General features: G+C 41.8%; 2 protein-coding genes and 1 long non-coding RNA gene across 4 annotated transcripts in view; 1 reads left to right on the top strand and 2 right to left on the bottom strand.

Moving 5' to 3' along the window:
* Positions 1-207: 207 nt before the first annotated feature.
* Positions 208-4,664, bottom strand: LOC140649720 (uncharacterized). The gene is made up of 3 exons (XR_012041723.1): positions 4,363-4,664; positions 2,600-2,803; positions 208-814 (listed from the first exon to the last, which is right to left on the bottom strand). It is a non-coding gene; the product is annotated as an uncharacterized lncRNA (long non-coding RNA).
* A 1,518-nt stretch (positions 4,665-6,182) lies between these two features.
* On the top strand, positions 6,183-16,218 carry TMEM17 (transmembrane protein 17). Of its 2 annotated transcripts, XM_072857322.1 has the most exons (5): positions 6,183-6,349; positions 9,485-9,588; positions 9,845-9,958; positions 10,364-10,540; positions 11,100-16,218. In XM_072857322.1, exons 1-5 carry the CDS (start codon positions 6,247-6,249, stop codon positions 11,190-11,192), a joined length of 591 nt encoding a protein of 196 aa, XP_072713423.1. In that variant the 5' UTR covers positions 6,183-6,246; the 3' UTR covers positions 11,193-16,218. The 2 variants fall into 2 exon arrangements, with proteins under 2 accessions (XP_072713423.1, XP_072713422.1); XM_072857321.1 differs by lacking the exon at positions 11,100-16,218 and having other exon boundaries at positions 6,184-6,349; positions 10,364-11,055.
* LOC140649718 (uncharacterized) overlaps positions 7,088-19,424 on the bottom strand; it is a 34,349-nt gene continuing 22,012 nt past the window's right edge. Inside the window, exon 8 of the mRNA XM_072857319.1 lies at positions 7,088-7,216. Coding sequence (XP_072713420.1) covers positions 7,155-7,216 — 62 coding nt within the window. The 3' untranslated portion in view covers positions 7,088-7,154. The remainder of the gene's footprint in view (positions 7,217-19,424) is intronic.

Raw genomic sequence — 19,424 nt, 5'->3', positions numbered from 1 at the left:
GCCACTGATGCTTCAAGGTGTACCTGCTGCATCATGGACTTATCCACAGCCACAGATGCTTCAAGGTGTACCTTCTCCAGTGTGGACTTACCCTTGGGCCACAATCCCTTCAGAGGTATACCTGCTGTGGCACAGACATAACCATGGCCACAGACGCTTCAAGATATACCTGCTCTGGTATGGACTTACCCACACATCACAGTCCCTTCAACTCGAGTCCACACTGGAGTTCCACCCTGTCCAGTACAGCAGCACAGAAACAGCAGCAATGCCCTGGCCACCTGCCAGCCCAGGTGCATGGCCATTGCTGTTATCAAAACGTTCCTGGGCACAGCAGTGTCAGATGATCAGCAGTACAGCAAGTAGCAAAAGCAAAAAGCAGCCACTAACGAGCACTAGACTCTAATATACAGTAAGGCAAGCAAGCCCCATGGCAAGCACAGAAGCCTGCCAGTTAATAGCTAAACAGCAATAACAGCTATAAATTCAATTTAGCACATTCCAATCAAATCTGTCGTTATCTCAAACCCTTCGAGCTCCACATTGGGCACCAAGAACGACTGTCGTGGTTTAACCCAGCAGGCAGCTAACCACCACACAGCCGCTCGCTCACTCCCCCCCAGTGGGATGGGGGAGAGAATCAGAAGAGTAAAAGTGAGAAAACTCGTGGGTTGAGATAAAGACAGTTTAATAGGTAAAGCAGAAGCCGCGCACACAAGCAAAGCAAAACAAGGAATTCATTCACTCCTTCCCATCGGCAGGCAGGTGTTCAGCCATCTCCAGGAAAGCACGGCTCCATCACGTGTAACGGTTCCTTGGGAAGACAAAATGCCATCAACTCCGAAATCCCCCCTTCCTTCTTCTTCCCCCAGCTTTATATGCTGAGCATGATGTCGTATGGTATGGAATAGCCCTTTGGTCAGTTGGGGCCAGCTGTCCCAGCTGTGTCCCCTCCCTGCTTCTTGTGCACCCCCAGCCTACTCGCTGGTGGGGTGGTGTGCGGAGCAGAAAAGGCTTGACTCTGTGTAAGCACTGCTCAGCAGTAACTAAAACATCCCTGTGTGATCAACACTGTTTCCAGCACAAATCCAAAACATAGTCCCATACTAGCTACTGTGAAGAAAATTAACTCTACCCCAGCCAAAACCAAGCACAGCCACCTTTTGAAAGTAGGGGGCCTCTCTGCACTGGCTAGGTCATGCAGAGAGTCTTTTAAGGGCATGTCAAGGATCTTCACAGAATTGAGAATCTGGCTCAAAATCCATCCATTCAACAGTAACCTCCTTGTGTATCACAAAAATCTTGAGTACTTTTGCAACACAAATGTTAAAACTTGTTTAATAGCCATACTAGCTTTGAGAGTTTCCCAACATGCTTAACAAAACTACAAATCAACAAAGTAAAACAAGCTAGGGAGTGGTTCTAGCTAAATGCCAAGTACAGCAAGAAAAAAATCAATCCATGGGAGCAAGTAATACCCCTTTGTTTTTTTGCTGCTGGCTTTATGCTTAAGACTAAAATAGCCGAAATATATTGAATGCATGGAGTGACTGCAGTGATATGTAATACTTGAAACAGTGGCCTGGGAGAAGTCTCATCCACAACAATTATTGTTTACCAGACACAAATACCTCGTAGGTGTTAAATGAACACCAGGGACTAGTGTACAAGTGACACAGAGAAAAGATCGTCCTGGGGTACTGCAAGCCAGGAGCACAGCTGTGAAATTGCTCTGGCAGACACTAGCACAGCTAATAACATGATCTTTTTGAATACACACATTAGAGTCTTCATGGCATTTGTAATTTGTTAAAACTCCCAATCTGTCACTTCATTCTGAGGACATCAGGAGAAAGCAAGCCTGTACTCTGCGTGCCTGCACATACCTTAGCTCATCAGCACTTTTTACATGTTTTACAGTGCTTCTGCTAAAACACTGGGCAGGTATTAAGGGGCAAGCAAAGAGGAGAGCAATTTCTGTTGCTTGCACACTTATGGCTACATAAGGGACAGCAGCACAGGCATGCCAGGGAAAATAGCATTTGTGAGATTCCACACCAGCACATTCAGAAATACAGCAATTGCGATTCAGGTGCAAAGATAAATCACTGGCACCATTTAAATGAACTCTGTGTTTCTGAAATGCCAACTGTAAAAAATTGCTGATATTTAATTTCGTTAGATATACTGCATCTGGTGTTTATGGCTTAGTGCTGCTGCCAGAGAGCCCCAGGAGCTTCGGTCTGGGAGCCAAGCCAGTGTCTACCAACTTAGTTGGACTACTGTGGATACACAAAGATCCAATATTCCTCTGATTTAAAGCTTTCAGGCAGATTTTCAGAGGCTTTTGTTTTATTTATAGCTAGCATGTGTGGAAAGAAATAAAACAGTAATTTAATATGCTGCACAATTATGGGCTTATTTCTTCCAGTTTCACATTTCAGTAGCTTATTTCGAAGCGCAGAGAATTGCAAATCTGGTTATTTCCATCTTAACCATTCATATGTGGATAGACACAAAGAAATTCAGTAATGAAATGCCTTTCCATTTAAAAAGGAAAAGGCCAAATACAGTTTCATCACAAAAGCTGGACACTTACACTATTTATACAGATGGTCATCACAACTGTTACAGTCACATAACAGTTAAATGTTTTTCCTTCTTCCACTCCTTATGGCACAGATTTATATCCTTCTGTTACACGAAACTCTAACTTGTCAATGAAGATGCCCTGGTGTTCTGATCCTTGAAGTTTTAAGGTTCTCTTCTGCTTGAAACTGGAGTAGGTACTCTCCAACCCTCCCTAGAGAAAAATCAGAAGAATTCTGTTCATTAAATTGACAAAAAAATGTATGCCTTAGTCTAAAGAAAATTAAACAGAATTAGTAAAAGCAAAGAGTATATATTCCATCTTCAGGAAATATTTTAAGCATCTGCGTAGACAAAAATATTAAACAAAAGTGTGCACAATTTTATTTCACAGGGATGTGTAGGATGCTTGGCCATCTGCTGAAAATGTAAGGCTGCCAAATATCACAGATTCACACCTTGAGTCTGGAAATTGAGTTCACATGGCAAATCCATGCATTTCTTGTGGTGTCTGCATTCCACCAGCCTTTCCTTTACCTACTACTCAGTTTTACACTTCACTGACTGCTAAGCTGGATTGCTTCACAGTTTTTGAATGAGCAGAGCCTAGTTTTGCAAAGTCCCACTGACTGCCGCAGAGCTGCTGGCAGGATACCTGACTGTATGCTTGACAGATTTTCAGAATTGGGGAACATAAGAAAATCAGAGTTTGGGAGATCAGGGCCCCTGCTTGAAGCCACTGGCATCAGGAAAAGGAATAACATTGTGCAGTTCAGGGAAAGTTCTTCCATTCTGAAAAAGTAATCAAAAGGAAAATCCTTAAAGGCTGAACTTTTACAGGCCACCAGCTTATACTATGAAAAAAACTGAGGTTTCCATGAATATGACTTAATAAAAACCCTGCCATACTTTTAATTCATATAAACCTGTTCCTTGTGTCTAATTAGCTGAGAGTATGGGACTAGTGTTCCCCTAATTTAAAGGGTGTTAACCAAATCAGGACTAAGGCAACAACAGTAAAACTAGGTTTCAGACAATCTCTTTGGAAATCTTGCACAGATTCATCATCTTGCCACTGTCTATAGCAGAGAACTTTATGGTGAGATCTGTAGATAGTGCAAAAGTCACCATTACAGTTGTTGAGCCTGGCAGGAAATAAATTTCTAGCACCTACTGGCAATTGGCAAGATGACAAATATAGATTGCACTTTTTAAAGTTCAGAAACCTACCTAACATTAATGCTGTTTTCCATAATGTTTCCTCAAATATAAAAGTGATCTTGAAACTCTTCTATTATTTATTAGGTAGTTAGCCAATTAGCAGGCATCTACTCACAGATTTTTATCTTTGAAACTGCAGTATAGCTGTAGTGCCTTCACAGCTCAGAGCTTTGGGGTCCATGTCTGGCTAGGACACAACACAACGTGTATGTCTATGACTGCAGCTTGTATTGCTTTACCCCCAAACAGGCTAGCTAGCACAGGCATCACAGTCACTATGCTGATTATGGGGGAAGCCTCACAGTTCAAGATAGTGTCAGGTCAAAAAAGCTGAAAAATACTCTGACTTTTTACCTTTACTAAGTTACCTGCTTGTAGAGCTGTCCTGCCAGCAAGCCTGAGCTATGGGGTTCAAAGGTAAACCAGGTAGCATTGCTGAGCTGTGGTCAGTGCTGTACAGACACATTGTGTATGACAAAAGCTACATCACCTCTTTTCTTTTATCTTATGTTTTGATACTTTATAAGGATTATTTTTCACTGGACAACTTACCTGTCTGCTTATGTCCAGGATGTGCTGAATTACATGCCTTTTTCTGTAGGTTTCAACACAAACTGCAAACAGCATTTCACAGGATTCAACTTTTGTTGTTTTGTCTTATCTGTAAAATAAGGATAACCCTCACCTGCGTTGAAACCTTTATTTTCTAGGAGCACTTACACAGCAAAGCCCACTGTCCTCCCTGCCTCTAAGGGGACATGCACAGCATTCCTTGAAATTCTGGGATATCTTTAATTTCTTCTCCCTTCCAATCTGCTGCTATTATTTTAAAATAATTTCCTCTTCATTTCTTCTGAAGGTCTTCAGGGTTTTTTAATGCAGATTCCTGCTGGCATACCCATGTTTAGAGAAGTTATTTTGTCAATACCACATTATTCATCAGCTCGAAACCCAAATGGATTTCCCAGAACTCCTGCTTGTTTAGCCACCTTTCTCTGTAGTTCTCCCCGTGGAACAGAATGAAATTAAATTTAAACTAGGCTTCAAATAATTTAGTCAGAGCTAATTGAGTTTGGAAAGTCATACTAGAGAATGATCACCCAGGGAAGTAGCTAAATATGATTTTGGGAGAGGAGGGGAGGCAGGAAAAGAGAGTTGACATGTTGTATTAGGTACGGTAAAATCACAAATGTTATCAGTTCTCATAGTAAAAGGCACAAGCTGCTCTTTCATTCTGGTCATGCAGAAAATAATTTCCTGCACACTTTAGAACGGCATCCTTTCTCCTCTGAAGGAATCAGGCCCTAAGGAGACTGAAAAACCTGGTGAACAGATTACCTCATTTTTAGGGGGACTACATTTTCCAAATAAAAGAAGAACAAGCAGAACTTGTTTCTACATTATTAACTTTTCATAATGCTACGAGGGCCTCCTATAAGGGACAAATGCTAGCTAGAATAAAAAGGCTGCGTTGATCTCATCGCTGCTTTTAACTCAACAGTGACACAGACAGGCTTTCTTGAGGAAAAGGTGTTTTCTACTTCGGCTATATCTGTACCTACCATAAAACAAGGTTCATTCGTATTCACCTTAAGTAATAAAATAGCCCTGTCAATATCTATCCTTATTTTGCTCATCCCTCTCTGTAGCCATCACCAAGCACCATCACTCCCCTGGATTTATCCCGATAGAAGCAGAGCAGACCTGCAACTGCTTTCCTTGGACCAGTATTTCATAATTACCTTTTCAGAAAAACCCAAACCCTGCCCTAACAGACTAGAAAAAATCTACTCCAACTGATTAGAAAGGAACCAAAATGATGTAGGAGCTGACGGAAGACGCTCAGGGCTTGCACACACCAACATCTCTGAGGCAAAAGGATGCTGTTTTGGGCAACACTTGCACACTGGGCTTACTGCTGACTGTGCCGTGAATGGCTCAGGGTGACCATCCTGCTGAGCACTGCTTTTTTAATTTTCCAGGGATGACAGACGGTCCTGAACAGGCAAGAAACGACCACAATTGCAGTGACCGTGACAAGGAAAAGTGTTCTCATCTGTGCACGCGCACATACGTTAAGTAACCAGGAAAGCTCCTTCTTGTGTGTTTAAGTGCACACGGAGGCAGCAGTGACTGCTCTCACATGCATAGCACAAATAAACACGCTTTTACATCATACCAGTAATCATATATTTCTGGGCTTGGTATCTCTCCCAAAAAGCTCCACTATAACGCTGTCCCCGGGGCAGAAGCACCCCCTCCTCTCCCCAGCGCCGGGAGAGGCCTCGCCTCACACCTCGCCCCGTCCCACACCCCCTCAGGAAGCAAGCGGCCCGGCCCGCAGCGGGCGGGAAACCAGCGGCGCCCCCGCCTCCCCACCGCGCCTGCGCGCCCCCGCCCCGTCGCCACAGCAACGGCGGGCCGCGGCGCCGCAGCATGTCGCTGCCCGAGCCCTTGAGGCGGCGGCTGGGCTCCTTCAGCCGCACCGTCTTCACCGACAGCCACCGCACCGGCCCGCAGTACCCGGGCAACCGCGCAGGTAAAGCGCAGCGGCTCGCCAGCAACAAAAATGGCGGCGGGTGCGGCTGGGGCGGGGAGAGCTTTCCGGGCATGAAGATGGCGGCGCCTCCAACCGTCACCTGGCGGCCGTTGGGGCGGGGCCTCGCGCTGACGGCCGTGTTCCCTCCGCCAGCGGAGCGGCTTCGGCCGGCTCCCCGTTCCCCCCGGGCACAGCCGTGCCCCCCGCCGTCCTCGGGGAGGAAGGCAGAGGTCCCGGCCCCAGAGCCCCGTCGCTCTCCCCCAGCTTAAGGGGAAGAGCCCGGGAGCAGGCGACACGGGTGCCAGCCCAGCGCTGAAAAGCAGAGATGCCTTTTAGATGAGGTCAGGTTTCGCTGTCAGTTATGCTGCTGCACTGTCGCCCTACGCCTCACATGCTGCAGGCCTAAGACAGGCCTCCTTTGCGCTTAAAATATTAAACGGGGAAAAGTCCGATTTAAAAGCAGGTATGGAGAACACTCTCTAGCTGCCTTTACAACTTAGTAAGCAAGTTTGCGTAAAATATTGCAGATAAAATGCGCTGTTACTCACTCTGCCTGTGCCAAAATAAAAAGTATAAATGATATAGGGAGAACACAGAACAAATAAAAGAACTGAGCTATTGCTTTAAGCTCACCAGTCCTGCACAGTTAGGGCACCAGATGATTAAAGCATGAAGAGGTGTGCCAAGCTAGAGTTAGGCAGCAAAAGCTCAAACTCACCATATGCCAGCTTTCTCTTACTTCTTCCAAGTCTCTCATAAGGACTGATAACTGTTGCTTCATCATATCGCCAGTGAAAACTGCAGGCTAACATGCCCTCTTTTCGTACCTTTGGAGTGACGGAAGCCATGAAAAGAGACATAGTCTGTCTACATAGAGAGGTTATATTCATAGAAGTTAGCATGTGAATTTCAACTTATAAATCCATTCCAAGCTGATAAAATTAATCAAAAAGTCATTCATATTTCAAGATAGTTCTCATTTTCTTTGTGTAGTTATGCCAGTGTAGTTACACTGCTAAAACTTACTAATTCCTCATTTCATTTATCAAACAATACTGAAGTATTTTCTTAACTCCAGGAATAGCTTCGATTTTTAGTAATTTCTTTTCCATTTCCCATCATGAAAACTCCTATGTGAATATCCAGCCCATTGAAACCAATTGCAAATGTACCATTAACTTCTTGGAGATCAGGATTTCAAAAATTAAGTTTACATGTACATAGCTTAGTGAGTTACCCTAGCATCAAAGAATTGGCCATCGCAATACTGTCCGGCATTTCCATGAATTTTAGCAATCCCAGAAAATAAGCATTAGTTCGATTTAGAGATAGAAAGATGAATTAGAATTGGCTTACATTGCTAAACATTCATCTAAAACACAGTTTTAAAACTTGAGCAGAAGTTACAAATACCAGTGCTACATCAATTAAACCTTTAACATACCTAAAACATTCTCATCATCACAATGGAAATTAGAGCTGTTGGCTTCTCTGTTTTTAAGTAATATGGCCATGAACCATTAAATTTTCATCCAATACATATAGGGCAGAAACATAGTTACTTGTAATTGCATAGTCATGGAATTTTTTTGAAAGATAAAACGGTGTTTTAGAATTGTATCTTGGTGCACTCCAAAGTCCTCCGGGTATTTAAGAGCTTCATTCATTAGCACAACTGTGACAATTTTAGGTAGATAGTGAAACTGTTTGAGATACCTATAGATTTTCATTCCTTTGCAGATGTAAGAAAGTCTTGATGCTTAAAAATGGGATTATTAAAAAAATAGATATATAGGTTGTCTTGTACCTTCTATTTCAGTATAACAAATCCCTGCCCCTCACACCCTACCCTTAAGGTCTGTCCCAGTTTTGTTCCCAAATCCTCTTCCCTTCCAACCTAGTCTAGTAGCTACCATTAATACTTCTGCAACTGGTGTAAAGACTTCTGGAACAGACTGTACCAGGCTCCATGTGGCTGGACTGGAAACAGGGATGCCAGACTGAGATGGAACACAGACAGGTATGAGAGTGGTTGGAAGATACGGAAAGAGAAGGCAATGTCAGAAGAGGTGGTTCTGAGACTGGAAGTGAGACAATGTGACTGTTTAGACTAATTTTCAATCGAATATCACCATGGTGACAGACAGGGGCACAGGACTTGAATACAAATCAGCAGATCACAATGAATACTTTCTAAACTTACTCAGGTAGTACCAAGTGAAGATGTGCCTACAAACTTCAGTTGGGGAAAACATGAGAAAGGAGACTGTTGGTAATTGAAGTAAAATGGATGCAATATCAGTTAACTAGAATATGGCAATAAAACTTCACCCATTAAAAATGAATTATTCCCTTAGAATGCCGTTTTAAATTTTTCCTTGTTTTAAGTCTAATCTTGTAAAATCTATCATTAAATCCTAAATATAGAATTTACAGCCTGCATGTTAGAGTTCAATATTTGCTTTTCTCAACATTGTATGAACGCATTTTGTTCTCTCCAAACTTTAAAGGATAAGTTTTAGTTTGACACATATTTGAAATTGTTAGCTCTTAAGAACTAGAAGAATTACTGGCTTCTTGTACTGGATGGAACATCGCTTCCATCCAAATGTCTATTTAAATAAAGACTGAAAATGAAGAGTGTGTAATGCAAACCTGCCCTCTAGCAGCAAGTCCTTACCCAGGAGGATCACCTACAAAATAACAATAATCTAGTATGTACTCATGTAAGCTTTTGCTGTTCTCTTAGGAACAGCAGTGAAATAACTACTAACTCTTTCTGCAATGTCAGTGTACAGCACCACTTGAGCTAAGCCTATCGGTCAGATTGTGGAGTAAGCCAAAAGCTATAGGTAATCAACAGTTAGACACTCAACTTGAATACATGACTAAGTGATAAAAATTCTGTATCCTGTGAACTAAAAGTTGCATTGAATTCCAGGAAGTGGTGTAACTCGAGATAGGGTAGAGGTTGTCCTCTGGATATGTAAAAATATTTTTCTTAACATTTAATTTGACTGGGAAGAGTGTTAATGCCCTGCTTGAAGCTAAGATGGAGCAGTATCTTTCTGTTGTATTTATGGAAGGGAAGTATGGAACAAACTAGGAGTGATAAAGATTTCTCTCTATCTACAGATAATGAAATAGTTTCCAGTTTACCACTGCAGATGTCCCTCTATTTCAATGTTTATTTTTTCCCATTTTGGTGGCTCAGCACAGTTGTCATGCTCCATCTGAAGGTGAGTCCTGAAGGAAAGTGATGGTTTGCAAATGTAATATGTTTCTGATCAAACACCTCCTAGTACTGAGATAACCTCTAACTCCAGTGAGCTCTATTAGGTTTATTTGGGAATTCCTTGAAACGGGAGGTTCGAGAGTATTTGAAAGCCAATACAACACTGTCAACTTACAGTAGCATGCAGTGTCTTCATTTAGTCACAAACAGCATGTTATGAAACAGCACAGCAGAAACTTTTACTCTCTTCTTCCCCCTAGTATCCGGCCTTGTCAGATTACTACAAGTTCATCCTGGTCACAATCATGATCCTAGCCTCTCTAATAGAGGTCATTCGACTCTACCTGGGGTACATGGGCAATCTGCAAGAAAAGGTATGTAACTGCATGTACATATTGATTTGTGCAGGAGAGTTTTTTTGGAGTTGAACATAAATAAAATAGTCTACCAGTTCATCTAACAGATTTAAGTTGGGGAGATGGTTATTTCTCTAAGTTACAGTCTGCATCTTCTATTCCCTTGGCATCAGCTTCCACTTACTTTTGTGCATTCTAAGAAGTTTTCCCTTAGAAGAGAGCCCTCTCACTCCCCAAAACTGTTTTGTCAGAAGAAATAAGTACGGTTAAAAACACAGTATATGGAAACATTACCTCACTTTTGCCATTTTACATTATGTGGTGGCTTTTGGAAGATTAAAAAAAAAAAGATGTTTTCTCCACAAAGTTTTGGATTTTTTAATCTCCAACTGCCAGTTAATAGGTGATGTCTCCCTATTATAGGTCCCTGAGCTGGCTGGGTTTTGGCTCTTGAGTCTCCTCCTGCAGTTGCCTATAGTTCTCTTCTTGCTATTTAATGAAGCTCTGAAAATTCAGCCGCTGGAGCGAGCAGTCCATATTGTCTTTGCCCTCTTCCTCACCTTCCAAGTCATTGCAGCCTTTCTCATCCTGAAAAGAATGGTAAACAAACTGGCAACTCACTTCTGCCTTAATGAATTTGACCAGCTAGAGGAACATCCTGTGCCTGATTTTTACAGCCTGGGTAAAGAAGAGAGAGCAGTTTCCAGGGCTGGTAGGGGCCTGTGCTGAGGAGGTTCATCCAACAAGTGCTGGCTGGGGATTACACACTGAGGGCCTGAGAATCTAACAGAGGCAGGCCTCATGTTGCTACAGCTCTGTTTCTGTTTTGTTGGGTCACTCTTTAACTTCCTACATCAGAGATACTAAGAATAGGTCTTGCTTAAGAGCCAACATTAAACCTCAAAGATTTGAGCTCCACTCTGCAAGAAAAATTAAAGCCAGTTACATAAGTGGTGTGAGTGGACTATTTGTGGACTGTTACTGTGTAGAGTACCATCAGAGTAGGTTTGGTGGGTTTTTAAATTTTTCAAAGTCACATGGCATTTTTAAAAAAAAAAGTCTTTTTTCCTCACTGTTTGCACAAATTGTTTTGTTTACAATAAATCTTTTATACACATTTTTATTTGTGTTGATACCAGTTTTCTCTCTATTCTTCCAGATATGTTACACATATTTAATGTCTGGTACCTCAGTTAAGCATAAAAAAACCACACCCAAACCCAAAACAACAAAGAACCCCAAGAAATCTTGAGGCCCAGAAAGAACAATGATAAGAGTGAACGAAGACTACAGTTTCAGAGATGGTCTTCCAGATAATTCCAGCACTAAGAATTCCTTACTAATAAACTAGGGATGGAATTTTTAAAGTATTCCTTCTTCAAAACTCCTACACTCATCTTCTTTGGCTTAGCTAGAGTTTTAACTATCAAGCCATTCAAACAGGGTGGTGCAATTTTCTCAAACAGAGGATTCAACAAGTCAGCAAGTTACAAAAGTATAGCCATTAAAAAACCTGGTTTATGTCACCGGAAGGCAGAGCCTGTTTCTCACAAGACAGGGCATATACCAAGGTTCTCTCATTCCTGTTTTTTGTATTAATATCTGGACTATCTTCTCCAGTTTTGGTAATGGCTAAAAGTTCACCTTTTCTGTCAAGGAGGGATGGGGATCAAAAATTAAAATAATTTTTTTATCTGAATCCTTTGAGTCTTCAGCAGGGCAAGAGTTGTCAGTTTTGAGAGCTGGCACAAACATCCAAACTGCTCAACGGAATGTAAAGAAGATGGGTCTAATGTGAAAAAGGCACAGTATGCTTAAAGCTGCTGCATATTTAAAGCTTATAGAACCTCTAGCAAAAAGAAGGCATTAGCTTTGTTTTATACCGAAACTGCTCATTTGCTTTTTAATCCATGAGTGAATGGTACCTTTAATTCTACTAAATTTCCTTCTTCATTTGTTATTTTTATTTAACAATATATTGTTATTTGTTATTGTTTTTAAACAAACTACTGGCTTGGATTGGCTATTGTGCAGAAAAAGATAATTTCTGTAAGAGAATCTCTAAGAGTGTCTTTAACAGTTAATATAAAACATTTAGAGCCCTGTATTGAGAGCCTGCAAGAGAGACAGTGAGGTTTAAGCAGGAGTTACATCATTTCAAAAACACTTTTACAGCATTAGAAACTCCTTGTAAAAACATTCTTAACTGATGCAATGGGAACATTGGACATATTTTCATGTCAACCACAGTTACGCTACTGGAGAGTGCCAAGGTCAGGACTGATGAGCTACAGGAGAAGCTTGGTAGGATCCATTACAATAACAGATAAGAACATAATGGCTCCTGGCAAGCCAAACAGAAACATCAAATACCTTGGAGCCTATTTTCTCCAGTGATTATGAACTCATGATATGATTATGAACTCAGATGTCTTAGTGCCTCAGTAGCCACACAGAGCTGCCTCTTCCAGCCTAGATATGATAGGACTAACACCAAAGGCTGCCCTTCCTCGCCAAGGATGTAGGGTAGACCTCCAAGGAGCTCACATCCACCGCTAGGAAAACCTGGGTGTTAAGAGAAATACAAGCTAACGATGCAGCATGGAAGTTGAGCACTGCTAGTTTTCAATGCCTTCCTATAGTTTGTCTAAGAGAACATACAAGTTAAGGGAAAGCGGTATCTTTTCCATAGGTACACCAGCTCTCTGAGTCTGCCCTTGAGATCATTGACAGGACAACCACTGGGACAGCTTAGAAGAGACACTAGGGCAGTTGCCATCCCTCGTGCTCTGCATGTAGCTTGCCTGTTCCCCTTATTCAAAGCCCACTATGGGAGATTAGTAGGGAGGTACACTGAGATGTGTACCTGTAGTAATCCAATCTCTTGCCTTATGTAGAGAACAGCATATCCTTTGGTTTTCTTTCCTGTATCACCTTAAAAAGTTAAAAACTCTAACTCTTTTGTAAGATTAAGAGTGTAATGGGTGGGAAGGTTTTGACACCAAATACATCAAATACAACATAAGGCTGAAGAAAAGTCACCCATATACCAAGGCTGGCAACAAGGAGCTGACCTCCAGGCTTAGGGCCCTGAGACGTAATTCAAAATCCTTGCTTTTAGTGATAAGGAAACTTGGAAGATCAAGCAAGACAATTATCAGGAGCCAAAGATACAGGGACACGCACCTCTTTCTTTGCTGGAGAGAGAGAACATTGATGAGGCGATACAGAAAATAGGATTCAGAGAAACACCGTTAGAAATAGAGTTGCCTGGAAATGGTGAAGGTAGAAGCCAGCCTGTGATGTAAAGCTTCAGCAACATGTTTGATAAACACAAGATCTCTGCATTCTCTCTGTTCAGGCTTCCTAACAGACCTGCTAGTCTATTTTGAGTTTCATCATTACCAACTTAACCATTTAATTATGAAGAAAGCCTGCAAGCACCTAGAACTCACATTCAGCTGCATTTTTTTCCATGAGTTTCCTATTCCTCATGTACCCAGAGACAGGAGAAGAAAATTACAGTAGTGCTCAGGAAGACAGAACAACAAATGGAGACTCGCACGGAAACTTTCCTTCAGTTTCTAAATTTCACAAGAACCAGCGAGACGTCAAACAAGCAGAAAATATATTAGTCATTTGTAACAGTCAAATTTCAGACACATAAAAGCAAACTTCAGAACAGAAACTTTCAATGAGCATGTTGGGGGAAAAAAAAAAGAAGTGAAATACATGAGGAGAAGAAAAGGGGGAAAAACACTACAGAAGGTACTTGCACAATAAGTATAAATCAGAAAATAAATGGAAGAACTTTTTAGCGTCAAGACCAAAGCATCAATAATGGCATTAATGCTTTAAAGAAAAATATAGGAAAGCTTGGTTTGTTTTTAATGAAGTAGTTCAGGAATAATTGCCAGAACAGACTGGAAGCAGTGAAGGGTACATGAGAACTTCAAAGGAGCACAGCAGGAAAGCTAGCAGTCCTTCATAAATCCTCTTCCTCCTGTTATTCAGATAGCTATGAGCAGGTATGTTGTCACATAACAGGAAGTATATACTCATCTTGCAGTGCAAAGTATTCATGGGTTAATCTTAAATTCATGAGAATTTAAGATTCAGCAAAGCAGGTGTTTGAGGAGTGAGGAGGTTTGGTGGTTCCTCCCGCCCCAGCACAGCTGGAAACAAAGGTGCAAGGAGGGAACTCAAGAACATTGGAAGTTCATTGAGCAGCATCTAGACAGTTTTTAACACAAGCGGTACAATAACAGCTTTTTGCCACAATAGAGTCTGTGCAGAGAACCACAAAATATGTTTTTTGATGATCTAGGTAGCTACCAATAGCTCTCCCTTCATGAGCAAGATATTTGAATGGCAAAAATCTATGTACAGAACTCAGTTATTTTATTTCATGAAGTTTACTGTTAGGAAAGGCCAACAGCCAATTTTAAAGGAAATTTGTACCAACATATTTCCTTTAACTGAAGAAAAGAAATGAGGAATGGGCACATTATCTTAAAATGCTCTTTTTTAGGTTACTGATCAATTTGAAGACAAGCAGTATTTTGTATGCAAGGGCATAGTTGCTGTGTTGTTAATACCTGAACTCAGCATATGTTCCTTGTCCAAAATAGACTTTGTAAAAGGGGATTTTTTTTTAATAGTTGCAAGACTTCAGAGAAGGGGAAATTAAATTTGGAAGAGGCTTCAATTATGTACCTTACTCAAGCATATCTGATAAAGCAGACATGAGATAAGGCACAGATTTGATAAAAACCAGACAATTGATAAAAAGGGGGTACAGCATTAACCTTTCTATACCAACAATTCACTCTTTCCGATTGCTGAAAGAATTGCACCCAGAGCAATGAGATCGTACATTTTACTCTTGCCTTTGTCTCTTATAAACTAGAGTAGACTTAGTGTTAATCTTTAAATAGTTAACGAAGGAGGTAGAGTTGGCATCATTACGTGGTCTGATAAGATAGTCAATAGTAGTATTTGATAGCTAGATAAGGCTGCAGAGATAATTTATTTTGAAAAGCGAATTTTGTTTCTCCAGGACAAAGATCAGATGGCAGCAATTAAAGAGGACTTTGTTCAGTGCTTTGAATAAAGCAAAGATAATAAAGAGGTCTTCTGTAGGAGGCAGGGAAAGTAGTATATAAGGGTCAGCTGGTACGACCAATAAGGATTTAAACTGTAACAGAATAAATAGGTTCAAGAAGTATAACACTGAGGGAAAATGAGTATGTTGATGATTGACGCCACTGAAGGAGCCCCTGGGTGCATGAAGCAGAGGATTTATTAAAAGGAAATAAATGTGCTAAGTTACTAGCTTGAAATCTTATAGGGATTCAGAGGAAACATTATTCCACCAGCTAAGCAGCAACCTAGAGGACACAGTTCAACATTCATTAAATACATGCAACTTTTGCAGCTTGTTATGAAAAAATCCACTTTCTTCTTCGGACAATCCAAGGTTTGAAAGTAATAAAAATGCAGTCCCTGGGAAGCACATACTAGCCAAGAGATACAAGCACAACAGAGAAACCGAAGAGAGAAATGGAACAAATCTGGTAGGCAGCTGCAAATGCAACCATGCTAAGACCTGTGGCTTCCCCGGTGAATTTAGGAAGTATTAGTGACTTCCTTGAGAGCTACCTTGAGCATCCAGTGTTAGGGAAGGAGTTCCTGCAGTCTATGAAAGAAGCTACTGTTGTTCTTTTCGGGATAGAAAAGACCCTTATTTACACTGGTAGACCCATGCTGTTCCAGAGTCAAAAATGCAAGCAAGAATGCTTGAACCCTGTTTAGTTACCATGTTCTCAATTTATTGAAACTGTGCCATGAGCTGAATTTGTTACAGTGAGAAGAATATCAGATATACCTATTCCTAATGACTCATACTGCTAATGTCAGAGGAGATTTATTTCTTATTACTTTACACAGAGAAAGTTTATGGCAGGCTGGAGCTTTGAAAAGAACCTCTCATTCCATGCAACTACTGGTCCCCAGTTGCTTAAAGAGGAACTTACTGCTTGTGTCAATCCAGAATGACTCATATCAGTCAATGTGTTTGATCTCCTGTTTGAATTACAGAAAGGACTTTAGCATGAACATCTGTTCTCTCTGTGTTTTGCCCTTGACCCCATGGCCTTTTGTACAGGAAATGTAGAATTTATCACAGGATTAAAACTTACAAGAGCACATCAGAAGATACCCAAGTATGCTTACAACTGCAGGATATTAATGTAAAAGTCAACAATTAAAATATATAGCTAAAGGATTCTGTATTTGATTTTTTGTTTGTTTGTTTTTAAAACACCTCAGTTTGAAGTGAAATCTTACCACAGCCAGGAATGCTAGAAATCCTCCCTTTGTAAAGCAGCTGGGAGTAGTTGGACAACAAGTCTTTGAACAATGGCTTCACTTTGAAAATCCTGGAGAAGCCTAAAGCTCAGTCCTTTTTTTTCCCCCTCAAATGATTCAGCATGGTTAGCAGAGCATGTATAAAAACATGGGGCAGGGCAGTGTTTTGCCAAGGATCTTCCAATAGGCACACAAACTATTCCAGCAGCCTATGAAGAAATACCAGAATGGATGGGAGTAGAAAATCCTCAGCATATGGCAGAGGCTTTCTGCAGGCATCCCCAATAACTGAGTGCTGCAAATGCAGTGACAGTGGCTCAGGGTGCTCTGAAGCACAGCTGAGCCATCTGAAACTGTGATGATGGAAAAGTTTCAAGGTTATCATGCCTCCAAAAGTTATTAGCATCTTTTAGCCAAGACAAAGCTATGCTCCCAGCAAAGGATAACTGGTTGATTTTTGCTTAGCTTAGGCATCACCTGAAAGCCACAGCTGCTTAGAAGGACCACTACCACCCTGAGAAGTTACCTCCAGAAGAGCATAATTTACTGCAGAGGGGAAAAGGATTGAATAACCTGAGGCTGCACCCCATCTGGGAACAAATTCAGGAGTATCTCACAGCCCTGATTGAAAGAACTCAAAAATCAGAATTAATGGATTGAATGGGGACAGCTGTTTGGTATGCCCTGGGTGTAACTTTGGCTGATTAGCAGATGTCTCCTCATGTCCAAGAGATACAAGAGCACTTGGTGAGGAGCGGCAACAGCAGGCGATGCAGGACTGTCCTGGTGAAGCGCTCACGTGTGCCACATTGAAGAGCATGTGATGAGAGCAAGTGTGCTCAGCTGATGCGTCCCACCAACAAGAAACACCACTCAGTTTTGACATTTGGCAGTGATTTTAATTCCTTTTTGTTTTTGTAAACCAATCACAATGAAAGAAATAAGGGTTAGTCTCATGTCGGTAGGCACTAAAATACTAGTACTCTGTGCCTGAAAACATGTATGTGTGTAATCCCCAAAGAGAAAACAATCCCCTCCGCCTCTACACAATATCTACAGTCCTGTGCTGAGTAACACACAAGCGAATGAGCACTGCCCACTACATATACACGTGAACTTTTAGCCAGTGAGAGGGATTATTAAATATTCAGTTATTCAAAACTGAAAGTGTTCTCATCTACCAAAAAAAATCACAGCTTATCCAGTTATTTGATAAAGCTGCTTTGATTGATAGATAGCAGAAACACCATGCTTCTGCCATGAAGGCGCTTGCTCCCATGTGATAGCACCGTCGTAGCAGAGCATCAGCATGGTGCAATCTGTATTTTTCTAAACAAAGAGACAATGTCCTTTTACGATTGCCTTGACCCCCACTCCTGAGTGCGTGGCGGGGCTTGAGAATTTAAAACTGTTCTTTTATGCAGTTTTACTTAGGAAAAAGAAGCAGCTGCAACCTGTGCCCTAGGAAAGGTAGGGTCTTGCCACCGGGGCTTGCATGCCGTGTTGGGCAGGCATTGACAGGTAAACACCACTTAAATCACAGAGGTTAGCATTCTGCATACGTGCAAATGCATGTGTTGATCTGTACTCCGTGCACAGGGAGAGTGGATCTTATAGTGGTGTCTGCTCTTTCGCCACTCCCATCAGGAATGGAAATCTCTCTGTGTTGTCAGCTTTGGAGAATATTGAATTTTTCCTCTTTCCCAACTGGAGAAAATGTGATGGCAGCTGCCAAAATCGGGCTCCTGATATTAACTACCTGCTTGTCTTTGTGTGTGACCGCTTACCAGACTGAGCAATCACAGAGGGCAGCCACAAATTTCACAGAACTGGGGGGTGGGGGAAACAAGAAAAAACCCTAAAAGCTGTGAAAGTAGAATGGACAAACAATGAATTACAAAAAATACCAATAAGGCAAAGCAAAAGGATTAGCCAGGCTGGTTGCAGTCAGCGACGGTGAAATGTGACACAATAAAAACTCAGTTATTGAGTTAGGACAGCCCTAGGATACAAAAGACTGAAATGAAGGAAAGCTGCGGATTGCTTTGTTCTTGAATATTGAATTTTTTTTCCAGAAGTGTGAAGCATGAAATATTACAGTGATAACGGAGATTGGAAAAGAAAAAAAAAAACCAACCAAGGAAAAGTCTTTAAGGGTTTATTTAGGATGCACTGAAAGAGAAATTTGGTTCAGTCCTAAAACATCACCTGCAACAAAGCGGCCCAACAGCTATGAGTAGGATGAGACACGTTCGCCCGTGTTCACATTTCTCAGTACAGCTTTCAGTTACATGTTGCTAAGGGACCGGTGCTGGTCTGGGAAGGCAAGGGAGCAGCAGTACAGCTCGCCGTGCTCCCTGGCCAGCACATTTCCATCCAGTGTGCCAAGGGATCCTTCCTCCCTCAGCAAAGCCAGTCCCTGGGCACGGAGCAGCTTTGGGACCCTCCTCGGTGGGGGATGCGCCAGTGGTGCACAAATGCAAATGACGATGCTACTGCTGCCCTGAAATCCAGCCCTTGGCACTGGGGATTTTAACTCTGAGAAAAATATTAACCCTCAGTGGGGATCCAAGGAAGAGTTTGTTTGTGTTTTTAATTTCACCATATGGCCAGCTGCTGTTTTTTTAGGCTGTATTGCTGTAGTTAATCAGGCACCCAGCAGCTTGAATTTTTAGTGCTGGCTGGCAGCCACTTGCTAATGTGGTCACCAGCTGTGACAGGAGCTTGAGCAGGACCTCTGTGTCCAGCCTACCTTCATGCTACTGCTATGCCCATCTGAATGCAAAACCACAGTAGGCATGTGGGCTTTAAAAATGCTGCTGGGGATGTACATCATTCTGCTTGAGTGAGAAATCGGTTGTATTCCCCCCACCCCAGCACCTCGGGTAAATACAACTCATTTCTCATGAGGTCTGCAGAAAACCAGTGACTTCCAACCATGTCACCTGGTACCTTTTCATCCTCAAAAGGTGTCTGCACTGTTTCGGTCTTTTTCAGAGGACCAGGCACTCAAAAATTGATATTGCCCTATTTCAAGCATAAAAAATGAAAGAATTAAAGCTAAACCCTTGGGGGGTACAATATCTCTTTCAGGTAAGAGCTCTGCCCATCGCCC

Source organism: Ciconia boyciana, chromosome 3, assembly GCF_034638445.1.
Source record: "Ciconia boyciana chromosome 3, ASM3463844v1, whole genome shotgun sequence".
NCBI lineage: Eukaryota > Metazoa > Chordata > Aves > Ciconiiformes > Ciconiidae > Ciconia > Ciconia boyciana.
Note: the sequence above shows the minus strand (reverse complement) of the source record. Positions and strands in the feature narration are given on the sequence as shown.

What these genes read in the sequence shown, in the direction of transcription:
- TMEM17 (XM_072857321.1), top strand. Translation starts at nt 6,247, where the DNA reads ATGTCGCTGCCCGAGCCCTTGAGGCGGCGGCTGGGCTCCTTCAGCCGC. An exon ending in GTACCCGGGCAACCGCGCAG is followed by an intron (nt 6,350 to 9,484) that starts GTAAAGCGCAGC and finishes CTCTATCTACAG; the next exon opens with ATAATGAAATAGTTTCCAGT. An exon ending in TTGTCATGCTCCATCTGAAG is followed by an intron (nt 9,589 to 9,844) that starts GTGAGTCCTGAA and finishes TCTTCCCCCTAG; the next exon opens with TATCCGGCCTTGTCAGATTA.